This window comes from Aegilops tauschii, chromosome 2 (genome assembly GCF_002575655.3).
Source record: "Aegilops tauschii subsp. strangulata cultivar AL8/78 chromosome 2, Aet v6.0, whole genome shotgun sequence".
NCBI lineage: Eukaryota > Viridiplantae > Streptophyta > Magnoliopsida > Poales > Poaceae > Aegilops > Aegilops tauschii.
Window position 1 is genome coordinate 649546236 of NC_053036.3, and position 15120 is coordinate 649561355.

Below are 15120 nucleotides of genomic sequence, written 5' to 3' on the forward strand. Positions count from 1 at the left end.
ATTTCACTTGTGAATTTCTTGTGGTGTCAAAAAAAAACTTCCTAATCTGAAAGTTTGAACAAGTCTAATTAGAAATGGCCACGGTCAGCCATGAATTGCGGAATTTCTCGGTAAATTACAGAGAAAATGGCTCACCTAACTGCCGTGCGCCATGCCGCCGATGGCCCTCGTCGTCGCCGATCTGCTGCTACTTGCTGCCTTCAGGTTATGGCCTTGCACAGGTTCAGGGCTCGCCGGTGCTGCTCGCCCGGCTATTGCTAACTGGAGCGCCGACGAGGCATCGTACACGGGAGTAAACAGTCCCACCGGAGGAATCGCCGACACAGGTCCCCTGCCGCCTCCGGTTGTCGGCGCACGCAACTGAACAGTCTCGAGCCAATGATGGGCGACCGATGGATTCGCCTCCAGCCATCAGGAACGTGTGCACAGTTTCGCTGGCCTGCTGTGCATGCTGATGTCACACTGCCGTCACTCATGTTTTTTCTTTTTTTTCTTCACATTTTTGTTTCCGTTTCTTGCTTTTTTACTATTGTTTATATGTCTCCGGATCCGCTCCAAACACACAAGGACAGAACAGTTCGCTGAATTCCATCCGCACGCACGTGTCCTCTTTCCACCCGTTCCATCCACACATAGTTGTTATCAGGCCTGGAGTGTAGAATGAAGGAAAACCACTACTCACATATCCACACAAGCGCATTCTGGACCAATGAACCAAAGGAGCTTGTGTTCTGGTAGGAAGCAAGAGAGCAAGATTGATTGACCCTGCCGAGGCACTCCTTCCCCTCCCCTGCCACATTCGGAAGCACGCCCTGCAACGCTGTTTGCCTTTGGATCGAGGTCAGGCCCCCTCACCTACTCATTAGCTTCATGAATCCCTTTGTCATATCTCTATTCCTGGTAGTCTCTGGCTGAATCATTCGTTTTTTTTTATTCAGATCGTAGCCTCATGCATGCCCGGTGTCCATCAACAAGAAAAGATTGAGTGAGCCATGGATATAGCCATGAGGACAATGGGCTCCCTCCTTCTCAAACTGGGTGAGGTTATCAAGGATGATTACAAGCTACAGAAGGGAGTCAAGAAAAAGGTCAAGTCCTTCTCTGCCGAACTGGATATTAAGGTTATGCGCGCTGCCCTTGGCAAGGTGGCAGACATGCCGCGGGATGAGCTCGATGAGCGGGTCAAGCTTTGGGCTGCCGATGTGAGGGAGCTGTCTTACGACATGGAGGATGTCGTCGACTCTCTCCTGGTGCGTGTTGAGGGCAGTGACCCCAATACTGATCAGTCCAACTTCAAGAAGCTCATGCCCAAGATGCTAAACGTGTTTAAAAAGGGCAAGGCTCGCCGTGAGATTTCCGCAGCAGTCGAAGAAATCCATGAGCGGTTGCAAGATGTGACCAGACGACATGAAAGGTATAATCTTCCTAATCTACCTGCAGCAAAAAGGACCACCACTGACCCTTTCTGGGAGGTTCTCTATGGAGATAAGAAGAATATCATCGGCCTAGAGAAAGCAAGGGGATATTATCAAGAAGATCAGTGACGGCGACCGTGTGTCCAATGAGCAACTTAAGACACTCTCTATTGTTGGATTTGGAGGACTGGGCAAGACTACCCTTGACAGAGAAGTATATGATGCCCTTCCAACAAAATTTTATTACAAAGCTTTTGTGTCAGTGTCTCAGAATCCTTACATGAAGAAAGTATTAAGCAATCTTCTCTTTAAACTTGATAACAGAAGACATGCTAGACTGAATGCAGCAAGCTTGGATGTAGGACAACTCATCGACCTAGTCCGAGAATTGCTTAGCAAGAAAAGGTACGTCATCCACACAAGCTGGCACAGACACCTCCAGTACATAATACATTATGACTTCTTGTGTTCCCTAGGTGTATATGATCTAAGCAATTTCCATAGCGCCAATTCTGACCAGAAAGGCGATTATAATTTAGTCAAATTTAGAAGGACAGCATGCATAATATATAACTAACTCCCGGGTGACACGCATATGTATCTGTATTTGATATTGAATTTATATACTTGTTGTAGTTCATTACATAAGGGAAAACGCCACAGCTCTAAAAATCATCTCAACTTATTTTTCATGCATTTCCCATCATACATGCCTGTGTATGTTCCCACGCCTCCAATTTTTCTCACTATGCCCATCTTGGCCACTTACCACCAGTGGGGCTCCTTGTCATGCTCAACTTCATCATGTGACTGCTCTAAATGGCCGACATTTTTTCTTATTTTCTAGTGTACAACATCTACTCCCTTTAAAGCATCTCCAACAGGTGCACAAAAAATTTGCGCCCAAAAATAGTTTTAGCACGCCATTCTAGCACTTTTAGCGCGCCGGACCCAACATTGCTTTAGCAGATGCCCAAAAACGCAAGCCCAATAAACACGCAGTGTAAACTGTGAAGCACACGCAATCCGGCGTCTCAAATTTACAGCTTTTGATAGCGTTTTTCGACGCGTGCCCAATCCTTTTTTGCGCGCGCACTGTTTTACAGCTTCTGCTGGAGCTATCCGGCTCCCAAAAAACCCGAATTTTAACGTGTTGAGCAGTTTTTGGGTGCCTGTTAGAGATGCTCTTAATTCCAACAACTGTATTTTGTGATTGTATTTGTCTCTTCCATTTATTTTGACTTACTTTTTTCTATATTAAATCTATTCCGTTCTTTGCAACTTACTAAGTTCTAACAGATTAAATCTCCACCATTATCGTTAAATCAAATTTTGACCATATGTTAACTTTGTAACATCTCAACTCTAGAAATAATATCACTTCAATATTATAATATATTTTGACAACCTCATATTATGTGCAAGTGTTGATTTCTACATGATTATAAATCTATATTATAGTAGTATCTGGAGAATATGTCTTTTGTCTTTATCATATTTCTCAACATATTTGTTTTCATGGACGTAAATCCTACTAATTTCAAACACGACGTCTGGTAATCCGAAACTCCGAAGGTGGAGCATATACGTGTGGGGACACTAAAATGCATTGTAATCCCCTCTTGTATAAGGAACAATATTCGCTGGTTTTAAGGTGGTTTGTTTCTTTATTAGCTATTAATATAGTATTGCCTTTTACTAGTCGATATCTTTGTGACAAGAGTAAATGCATCATCGTACTACACTAGGTGTAATTGCTTTTTTGGAGGGGTCTAATTCCTAAGATCGACATGGTTTTCTTATTTTAATCGAGGTGCATAGTGTTGCCTTTTTACATTTGTATACGTGTGATAGGACGATTCAAATTGTGGGTTGTTAGTCAGTATTGATCCCCCCCCCCACCACAAACACCCAGCCATCAAAATTTCAAACATTCAAATCCAAGAATCAAACATCACCCACTGCTCAAGTGGTAGCAACAGACCTCTTTGGATTATTGAGGTGGTTGACATGCTTTCATGTTTTTATAACTGTTTTGTTTTATTTTGCTAACTTGTAGCTCTCGCGTTACCATGTGCATAGGTACTTTATCATTATCGATGATCTATGGGATAAAGAGGCATGGAAAACAATCAGATATGTACTTCAGGACGATAAGTGTGGAAGTATAATAATTACTACAACCCGCCATGTCAAGATCTCTGAAGAATGTTCCTCTTCTAAATAGGATATGATTCATCAGATGAAATGTCTCTCTTATGATGATGCCCAGAAACTTTTCTATGGAAGAATATTTTCAAGTGAGGTGTGTCATTCTGGATTCGAGAACGTATCTGCAAAGATCTTGAAGAAGTGTGCCGGGGTACCATTAGCCATCATCAGTCTGGCAAGTTATTTGGCTAATAATCAGAAGAACAACCAAATTGTTCAATGGTATGTTTTGCTGAACTCTATTGGCCGTGGACTTGAAAAAGGTGATGATCACGTAAAGGAGATGAAGAGGATATTGTCAGTGAGCTTTTATGCCCTCCCTTCTCATTTGAAGACTTGCTTTTTTATATCTAAGTATCTTTCCAGAAGATCATCAAATTAGCAGAGATCGGTTGATAAGAAGATGGATTTGTGAAGGTTTTATCCAAGTAAAAGATGAAACTGATAGCATGCTTGAGCTTGGAGATAGCTACTTCAACGAGCTAGTAAACAGAAACATGATCATGCCGATAAACATACATGCTGATGGTAGGGTTGAAGCTTGTTGCGTACATGATATCATGCTCGATCTTATATTTGAATTAGCAAGTGGAGAAAACTTTGTTACTATACTGGATGTTATCAAGGGAGGCACACCTTTGGAAAAGAAGTTCCGCAGATTGTCCCTCCAGAAGAGCATGACAGATCTCACCAATGCTCAGATAGCTACCACAAGCATGTCACAAGTGAGGTCTTTTACGGCTTTTAGTCCTGCTGTTAGTAAGATCCCCCCTCTCTATATATTTCAAGTTTTGCGTGTATTGGATCTGGAAGGTTGCGATCTTTGAAAAAGCCCTGGCATTGATCTTAGGCATGTTGAGAAGTTGTTACATTTGAGATACCTAGGGTTAAGAGGCACAAAGGTTGGGAAGCTCCCGATGGAAATACGAAAGCTACAGTTTTTGCAGACACTAGACTTGCAATGGACCAATTCAAAAGAATTGCCGTCCAGTGTTGCTCAGTTGAGGCATTTGATGTGCCTTATCCTTGATTTAGGTATGCCACTACCAAACGGGTTCAGCAACCTGACATGCCTTGAACAGCTGACGGGACATGGAGAGGGCATTTTTACTGCAGACAACGCAAAAGAACTGGGCTGTCTGATCAAGCTAAGGGAGCTCGCCTTCATCTGGAATGGATGGAGTCGTCCGGACGATCTGACAACGGTTAAAGCTTTGTTTGAGTCCCTAAGCAACATGCAAAAATTCGAGAGTCTAGAGATCTCCGATGTTGATTCTTGGGTTTTTCAACTTATGCTGAAGCTGGATTGGGTGCCGCCTCCAAACCTCCGCAGGCTTAAATTAGTAGGAGTTTTCTGGAACTTGCCTACATGGATTTGTTCTTCGTTGCTTCCCCTACTTTCCCACCTTGATCTAACAACTAACAGGAAAGTGCAATCCGGAGATATTCAGATCCTTGGAATGCTGCCGGCTCTCCAGTATGTCACCTTGAGGGTAGGAGGCCTCAATGTACACGATTTATTGGAAAATTTGGTGATTAGCGCCGGTGCCTTCCCCAGCTTGAGAGTGTGCCTTTTCCAAAATATTTTATTGATGCCCCCTACATTCCAACCAGGAGCTATGCCAATGGTTCAACGCCTTCGGTTCGGTCTCCGAGTGAGTGACGTCCTCAGTCCTGACTTCGATTTGAGCATAAGGAACCTTCCTTCGCTCAAGCAACTCAGAATTGACCTTTTCAATAATGGAGCCGGACCTGGGGATTATTCTCAAGCCGTGGACATGCTGAGGCATTTGGCAGATGACCATCCCAAAAATCCCACCCTTCGTGCTGATAAATTCATCCGGGAGAGGTAGCCCTGCTTTTGCATTTAGTTCAGTCCCCTGTTTCTTTTGGCGTGTCTAACAATTGTTTCTTCCCATTTCAGGCTGAGTCGAGTCGAGCCGAGCGATGAACAAAATCATGCGTCCTCAAGGTACTAATTCCGCCTAGTTGTTTTCTACATCACGCATGTGTTAATTAGTATCTAGTAGTATTATTCTATCAGCATCTTCTTCATCTCTCCAATGTTTTTTTACATCAGCATCTTCTTTATGCAATATGCACTGTATTTGGTTCTTTGTCTCTGCCTTTGATTTCAGTCAGCATTTTCTTCATGCAATATGCATTGTATGTGATTCTGTGTCTCTGCCATTGATTTCAGCTACCAGGAGGTGATTCCATCGGCATCGACTCTCTATCGTGCAAGCCTCCATCTTCCAACCACGTATGCATGTTCAATTCAGGTTTCTTCTGTGTCGTCGAGTGCAACTTCTGTGTGCTTTCGCATGTACTGTTTATTTGGTGAACCATCTAATTTGCTCAGTGTGTAAGAAGGCGAGTTGGTGGTGTGCCAGGTTTTTTGTCCCTTAGGTTATGGTCCCAGCCAATGTAACTAGAGGGTTTTCCTGGTGTGCATCGAACTCAGCGAACCTATTTCCCTTTCTATTGTTGTGTTGAATACTGTCTACATTCTTGTAAGATAAAATTGCGTGATCTTCTATTATGTTCTCGCTTTCTTCGGTTAAGGAACCATTACATTTCTAAGGTCCTAAGTTCACTGCTTGAAAGCTACCTAGTTCATGATGAACTATCCTATTTTCACTTTCCTTCCAAATGAGTAGTTTAGGATGTACAACTTCACTTTTTTTATGATTTGCAGTTGGCTTGTTTGCCTGGCGCTGATGCTGCCTTCATGGCTGCTTTAAGGCTCCTTATTAATCCCTTTCTCAAAATCGATAGAACAAAGGCGTAGTCAGTTCATTTATTTGGATGCTTCACTTTCTAGTGGTACAAATGCCGACTAATTTTCTTCATTAGCAGTGAGCTGATCAGTTATTAGTTTGGTTCAGAGTTAGTGTTCCACCGACGACAACACGGTGGTGTACTTTTGGTTTTTACATTAAGATCTCAAGCAGGAACTTCTGAGAAGAACGACAATATAAGATCTCACTATATTTGCCAAAACCATGGCGCACAGCAAGCTGAAGGTACTTCAGCTTAGTCTATACAGAGTCACAATTATCGCACATTTAGGTATATTATATATGCAACAATAGTTTCACTTATGAATTTTCTTATAGTGTCACAAAAGAATCTTCCCATATCTGAAATGGCCACGGTTAGCCTTCAATTATTGAATTTCTAGGGTAAATTACAGAGAATAGCTCACCTAGAAGCCACGTGCCGCCAGTGACCCCACCGTCGCCGATCTAGCCTTGCGGCAGCTACGGAACTCGCCGGCACTGCCCTCTTGGCTACTCCTAAATGGAGCGCCGACGAGCCACCTTCCACAGTCTACTGGAGTAAAAATCGCTCCGGAGGGGTCCCCTGCCGCCGCCGATGAGCGACCGATCAATTCGGCTTCAGCTTTCTGTTTCTTTATTCACGAGCCTGTTGCCTGCTGCGCTGGCCAGATGTGGCCCAACTAAGACAAAGACTAAATGGGCCTATGGCTATTACAGGAAAAAAAATAGAAAATCATTTTAAAGTATCAAAAATTCCGAACACAAATATACATGATCATACAGATGTATGCTACATTCTTGTATAACTTCGTGATGAAATACGCTTTAGTGTGAGCCGTAAAAAACAAAATTTTGGACTTTTATGGTGAATAGCATGTGCAAGAAATACATGATTTTTTTGTGTAGCTTTCATCAAAACGTATTTCATCATGAAAATTTACAGAGAAGTAGTATACATTCCTAGATTCATTTGTAATTTTTTTTCAGAATTTTCAAAACGTGAAAAATATGTTTTTAGCTTTTATCTAGAAAAGGACAAGCCCCAGCATGCATTTCCGTACAATGAGGTCCTGATAGACAGGCACGAATGCTATATCTAACCTAACTCGAGATGTAGCATCTCGTTGCCTACATGTGCCTCCAATCTGGGCTGGCCGAATATGGTCCACAGTTGGTATGGACGATCTTCTTCTTTCGTGCCTTCCGGTGTCACCTGCGCCTACAACTAAGAAATGTTGTCAACACATTTAAAATGTATTATTTTTTTGCGGGAATTTAAAATGTATAATGTTCATTGTGTACCTAGAAAAAGTTGAACGTTTAGTTAAAAAATGTCCACCTCGTATCAAAGTCTGTACATTGTATTGTTTTTAAAAAGTTCATCATGGGTTAACAAAAAAGATCCTTGTGTATTGCATAAATTTTCACTATGTATCTTAAAAATGTTCCACATATTAAAAAGTGTCACCGGGTGTCTAAAAAAATCTAGAACATATTTAAAAAAATATCACCATGTATTTAGGAAAACGTTTGCTGTGTGTTTGAAAAAAATATTCAATGCTCTGTTAAAGTATCTTCACATTGTTTTTCTTAAATTTTCACCATGTATTTTATTTATGATCAATATGCATTTGACGAATGTTCAGCGTGTGTCTAAAAATGTTCAACATGTATCTGAAAAATGTTTAACATGCATTGCAAAACAATTGAACGTGTATTTGGAAAAATGCCAACATGAATTCAAAACAGAAAAATGGTACAAATAAGATGAAAGAAACTGAAAATGGAAAACCCAATGAAAACTGATAAATTGGTACAAAAAACCATAGAGGAAAGATAAACAAAAAACCCGGCTAGAACCTTCTCAAAACCAGATAGAAGGTTCCGCAAACAAGAGCCTTTGTACATAAAAGCTTATAAAACCTACCGTATTGGGTTGGTCAATCAGAAGCTCTTCTTCCTGGACATCACTAGGCTTCTCTCTCTCTAGTTTCCTCGGACCTCTTGTTTTCTGTATGTTGGAGTGCTGCCGGATTATCAATTCGGAACGCGGGATTACCTCGGAGGGGTCGTCTACTTCCAATACCGATCGGCGGATTATCTTGCTTAAATTCTCATGCCTGGGTGGTATAACCTAGCTGAAGGAATCATCACGCTTCACCGACAAGTTACACCGCTTATGCCACTCCGCTCATCAGTGAATTTGATCACTCGCACCTTCATAGTGTTCTTGGGTGTAATCGTGTAGCATGTCTCTCTACAAGGTCGTGGGCGCCGAGCGATGGCCAAGACAGAGGGGCCAGGGGAATAGGGAGATCGGCCTGGAGTAACGGAGAAAGGAGGCGGGTGGCTAGTCACGAACAAGGTACTAGGGAGAGAGGGGATCGATGGCTAGAAGTCGGCGCTGATAGAGATGCTTTGGTGCGCCGCCATGGAGGGCTGATTTTCTGTCGGAGAAGAAATTGGGATAGAAAAACACTAGGCCCCACAAGGGTATGTTTGGTATTTAAGAAAAGGTGACAAATTGTTGACCGCCTGACTAACGGAATTCCTTTTACATGTAATGGAAGTGGTATTTTGGCATGAAAAACTGAGATTGTAGTGCTATTTTGACAAGTCAGTTTTCACTAGTCGTATTTTGACAGGTTTGTTTAGGTAGGCATTTTGGCAGGTTTGGTTCTTTTTCTATTAGGGTGCGCCGAGCCCTAGTTGTAGTGCAACACTAGGGCGACACAAAAGACCCATGTCGCAAGCTACATATGGGGATCCTTCTCAACAAAAAAATATTAGTTTCATATTGCGTTGACTTAAAAATCTACATATCAAATATTAGACTGATAAGAACCGATACTACACTTGATCTTAATCAAAAGGCCTAGAAAAGTATAGGCATGTCTAATTTTGATTAGTGATATTTTGGCTATTATCTCAAAGAACAATCTTGAGCCAACAATTAGCGACTGTTCAAATTCGCTATGAGCCTTCACGAGCGTGTAGCGTCATACCGTTAGCGTCATACAATCTTGGCAGGGATTTTCTTCCCCGAGAAGCACGACCGTGCCTCGGAAACAAAAATTGTGCCTTTCGCGGAAGGAAAAAAATAAAACAAGTTTTTTTTCTGTTTCCGAGAGGCACGGCCATGCTTCTCATGGAAACAAAATCGTGCATCTCACAGAAGGATTCCGTGAGAAGCACAACCGTGCCTCTCAGAATCAGAAAAAAAACGTGTTTTATTACTTTTTCTTCCACGAAAGGCACAATTTTGCTTCCACGAGAGGCACGGCCGTGCCTCTCGAAAACGGAAAAAATGTGTTTTCTTTTGCGAAAGGCACAGTTTTGCTTCCGTGAGAGGCACGACCATGCCTTTAGGAAACAGAAAAAAGAACATGTTTTCTTTTTTTTTTCGCAGGAGGCACATGTTTACTTTTCGTGCAGGCACGGATTTGCTTCGTGTGAGAGGCATAGTCGTGCCTCTTTTGAAAAGGAAACAAAAAATTTCTCCCGGTTCCCTTTTTTCATCCGGTTTTTTTCGCTTGGTTTTTTTCCTAATTAAAAAAAAGTCCGTCAAAACCTATCAACGTGGGATCTAATTTGGAAGATCTCGCCATGAGGAATAAAATGATGAAAACAGTTCGAAATTTGAACGCATGGTTTAAAAAATAAAATATTTTGAATAAACGGCTTTACGAAAAAGGAAAAACTCTCATGTTGCGACATACGAGGCACATGCAGTGTGTCCCTTGTGGCAACCTTAAAAGGTGAGAATGACCTTTACAAAGAGTGTTCCTCAATTAGTGATTTCGTATATCACCATATCGAGACGTAACTCAGTCTCGCCTAGGGCGTCTGCACATTTGGACCGCTCCAGCAATCAAGATTTCAATTAGCCGGTTCTTGTTGGGGTCACTGCTCGGCGGATCTAGTACACGCTCACTCGGTCGTTGTACGGCGGTTTTTCTTCTTGTTTGATCTCAACAGGTGGGAGTGGTCCGGTTTTCACTTGTTTTTTTTCTTTCTTTTTTACTTCTTTAAGGTTTCTTTGGATTTTAGAGGCTTTTATTTATTTCCATTTCTATATTTAATATACGATTTCATTGTTTTTATATTCTTTTTTCAATACATATCTTCTTTTTTCAATATGCGTTTTACATTTTTCATACATGTGGAACAGTTTCTCAAACTAGTTGAATATATTTTCAATACATGATGAATAATTTTTCTGAATACATGTGAAACATTTTATAAATACACGTGATTTTTTAAATGATACCAAACATTTTCTCAATATTACATGATTTTTTATACATTTCTTAAAGATTTTGTGAAATACTACATTTTTTGAACAATAATACTTGTTAAAATCAAATATATATTGAAAATTTGTTTAATGGCACATAACCATTTTTAAACTATGTTGACATTTTTTTCACAGTGTTTAAAAATAGTTTTCAAATTCATGCTTTGAACATTTTCTTAATATACATGTTGAACATTTCTCAAATAGACGTTGAACATGTTTATGGCAGGAAACATTTTTATAAACTATTCTACAATTTTTTAAACATTCTTTTGAAATGCCATGATTCTATTTTAAACATGTGCACATTTTTTTAAATGCCAAGTACAGTTTTTGTATGACAGACTTTTGAAAGTACACAAACATTTCTTACGTTGCATAATTGTTTTTAAATGTGATAAATATTGTTTTGAAGCGTGTTATATTTTTTTAAATGTAACAGACATTTTTCCGAAAGTTTTCAGCATTTTTAAAAGTTGCAGGGACATTTTCTGAGGCGTGATGATTTTTTTAATTTATATAATAGAGATCTCTAGATTTCTTTATTTAGAATAGTTAAAAAAATTAGGAAAAAATATGTAAGAATAAGAAAAAAGAGAAAATGCTGAAACGGTGGAAAAGGAAGAAGAGAAAATGCTGAAAGTTGAAGGTCGCACGCCTCATTCTCGCGACAATCGAGACACAGTCAATCCCTGTATCACGGGCCATCTTATTTAGATTTACTGTAAAACACGTTGGATACAGTGCAAACGCGCGACCCCAAAGCGAGGCTAACGGACCAGTCCATTTGAAGTTTATTTTCCCCTCAAAAAAAATTTGAAGTTTATTTTCCGTGTCTTTTTGCCACCAGCTCAAAAAAAGTCCTTAGCTGGTTTTTCTTTTTTCTTTGTTTCTTTCTGTCTGTTTTCTTCAAATTTTCATTTTCCCTGTTTTCCTTTTTATTTTTAATTTTTATTTTTATAAAATTTTGAACTTCTTTTCAATTTGGAAACATTTTTTGGATTCATGAATATTTTTTTGAAATTTGGAACATGTTTAGAATGAACATAAATTTTTTAATTCATGAATATTTTTAAATTTGCTAGTTTTTTTATTTTTCGTAAACATTTTGGAAATTCATGAAAATTTCTAAATTGATGAATACTTTTTAAAAAAATCGGAACTATTTTAAAATTCATGAATATTTCTTGAGTTCATGAACATCTTTTAAAATTCTAAACATTTTAAAAATTCATGAACATTTTCTGAAATCAACGAGGAATTTGTAAAATTCCGGACAACTTTATCCAAGTAAATACTACGACGTACTAGCGTTGCCACCTTAGGTCACCAGCGCCACAACACCCTAGCCTCTAGCCTCCCTAACCCCTCATTTGTTCTTCTTGGCCCATCTAGCCTCTAGCTTGCCATTCCTCGGATGGCGCGAGCAAGCTCTAGGCCGAAGTACCTCATTTACAGCGGGGTGAGCTCAAGCTGGTGCTATGCGGGCAACTTCTGGGCGACACGACCAATCTCATGATGGAGAAAGGCGCCTGGAGGCATGCAGTAGCTCGTGACAACAGGTGAGCTCGGGCCGACACTAAGGACCGAGGTGGTGGGCATGTTGGGGCGTGAACGATGACACCTCTCACACTTCACGCTGCCAAGACCACACCTCCATCATAGAGTCGGCCTTCCCATACCCTTGCCTCTCTCTTCCTTCCCTCACAGGTACCGTATTGAGTCTTCCTTCCAATACTCCACCCTTTCTTGAATCTTTGTCGACTTCCCTTGCGGGTCCAGAGGCGAACCGCTGGTTGCCTGTGGTGGTGGCTAGAGTTGGTGAGGTCGGGTGCGGTAGGTTAGGTGGGATAGTAATGGAGTGCGAGGAATTTTACAATTTCTCATTAGGGTCAGCAAAATCTACCGAACGGCTATTCGACCATGATTACCGGACTTGAGGAAGGAGATGGTGTGGATGATGAACTTGGCCATGGTACAAAGGGAGAACTCTGGGAGGTGGTACAGGCACCGAAGATCGGAAGAAATCGGATGAAGAAAGGCAAGTCCGCATCACCCCCACTTTGCGACGCAACAGGCCATGGCATGCCTATCCTAAAGCCTGTCAAAGATGGCTGCGGGCGCTTTGCCTTGGGGGTTAAGGAGCAGTCGGCGGAGCAAAGAGCGTGTTGTCCTAGTTGTTGTCATGCCCCGCATCACGTCGAGCAAGCCCACCATCGTCTACTTGGGACTTTGGTGAACGATGAAGGAGAATGGGGAGAGAGGAAGACACTTTTAGTATGACATGTGGGACCAGAAACATTATTTAGCCGGTTGGATGCCACATTATATTGAATAGTCCATTGAAATGCGATGTCGCACAAAACCACCTTCCAAGTCTCTAGGGTAATTTAAATGGTATAGATTGTTTGAGAGTGCAGTCTAACCGGTTTCATCGTTCGGGGTTGTAGATTAAACTAGAGCAAGAGTTTGGGATTGAAATATACACTTCTCTACCTAACATTACCTCCGTTCTAAAATATAAGGTTTATTAGTCTTTTCAAAAGTTAAATGTGTCCATGTTTGACCAAGTTTCTAAAAAAAATCAATATTTACATTACCAAATTTGTACAATTTCATCCATCATAGAATATTTTATCTTTGAGGTATTGCAGATGTTTTTGTTTTATTCTATAATTTTGGTCAAACATACTAATGTTGTGATCGCGGAAATTGATGCACCAGAATGATTTCTTTGTCCGCTTTGGACTTTTGAAAACAAAGCACTTGTAACAAATTGCGGCACTTGTGATAATTCCTTTTTTGATCAAAAGGGGTTCAGCCCCGTCCCATTTTAAGGAAACGAGGCACCACTTGTAACAAATTGTTTTCTCCTTAATAAATTTTAAAACTCTGGTCATTTTCGTTCGAGAACAAGCATATATATTGGACGCGCATAAATATAAGATAAGATAGCCACTGGATGCACGAGAAGAAGCACACGCATATCACCCAGCTACATGCACAAGAAGGTCGGTCAGCACCCAAGGACAGCTTGCTTCCAGGTGTTTATACCCTTCCGTCTCTAGCACAGCGTCAAGAACATCTAGACTTGAGCTCTCAGCAGTTGTGCTGCTCGGCTAATGCCAATGTCGTCGCAACCGTGTTGACGTCGACCCCGCCGGCGAGCCTACCCACGCAGATCAGCTTGAGCCTGTCCAGACCGTACCTATCGGCGGCTGCCAGCAGATGTTGTGCCATCGTCGTCGCCTCCTCCTGCTTCTGGCTGAAGTCCGGCACCATGTCGGTATAGATGAATCGGAGAAGCGCCGTGAACACTGCCGCCTCCATGTCCTTAACTTCGACACGATGTGACCTCTTCTCCATCATTTGCCCGTAGAACTGGGCCATGACCACGGTGGACCTCGCGGCGAGTACGGCCTTGTGGGCCACGAAAGACTCGCCGGACACGAGGAATGTGACGTCCACGCCCTTCTCGCTCAGCAGGAGCTCGCCGAAGTGCTCGTGCAAGTTGGAGGATGGCACGGCAGGCATCGGGATTTGTTTGACGGGGAACGTTTGCACCGGTAATTCCTTGAGGACGGTGATGGTGCACTGCAGAGTCAGGGCATCACCGGTGATATAACCCGATGCCTCTAGATCACATCTTTTCGTGAGCATCAATTTAGATGAGTGATGTGAGTTATACATGAACTCCCCTGACACGGTCTTCTGCTCGGATGGAGTGAAAATTCCTTTCGGATCTACCAACCGGGAACCGAGATTTGCCCTCACGTAATTGTTGGTGCGGGATCGACTTTGGAAGATTAGCTCCAGTGCTACCGACCATTGGAGATCAACATAGATACAGATTTCCCAATCATACCCGTCGACGTTCCATCTGGATTTGATGGAATAGCTGTTGCTCGCGCCTACGTTATCGGTCGCGCAATAGCCGTCGATCTTGAGCAGCTGCATCAAGCGCGCGGCATCGGTGATGCTTGTTGTGGAGACATCTTCCATGGCGACCGAAAGCCGGACGACGTGAGGCTGATTGTTGCGCTTCTTCTTGGCGCGAGGTCGATCAGACGTTTGTGGAGTGTGCAATTTATACAGGGTCTCCGCAAGTGAGAGAGGCATGCGAATAGACAGAGGTTAGAGAGGAACTCGAAACGAAAAAGGTGATCAGACAAACGTTTTGTGGCATGCCAATCATCACATCACCATTCGATCGATAAATGAATAAATCGTTACATCACCCTCACATATTTACTACTCCCTTCGTCGTGATGCATCAACTATTTCACCTCTGAAAATAGCCAATCAACATCAACAAGGCCCCACTTTCTGCGAATAAAGTTCCCCTTAATTCCCATGACTTAATGCAGCGCCAAAACTGCCAGCAGGAAACGACCAGGCATCTCCATCAGCATCC

At 41.8% G+C, this 15120-nt stretch overlaps 1 protein-coding gene and 2 non-coding genes across 3 annotated transcripts; 1 reads left to right on the top strand and 2 right to left on the bottom strand.

Moving 5' to 3' along the window:
- Positions 1–579: 579 nt before the first annotated feature.
- Positions 580–6209, top strand: LOC109761855 (disease resistance protein Pik-2). Its single transcript, XR_012203658.1, has 5 exons — positions 580–840; positions 939–1820; positions 3498–5475; positions 5551–5598; positions 5827–6209. It is a non-coding gene; the product is annotated as a disease resistance protein Pik-2 (transcript).
- A 2888-nt stretch (positions 6210–9097) lies between these two features.
- Positions 9098–9296, bottom strand: LOC120975197 (U2 spliceosomal RNA). Its single transcript, XR_005771021.1, has one exon. It is a non-coding gene; the product is annotated as a U2 spliceosomal RNA (small nuclear RNA).
- A 4509-nt stretch (positions 9297–13805) lies between these two features.
- LOC109761851 (BTB/POZ and MATH domain-containing protein 1-like) lies at positions 13806–14708 on the bottom strand. The gene has a single exon (XM_020320677.2). The coding sequence runs from the start codon at positions 14706–14708 to the stop codon at positions 13806–13808; it is 903 nt and encodes a 300-aa protein (XP_020176266.2).
- Positions 14709–15120: the final 412 nt, after the last annotated feature.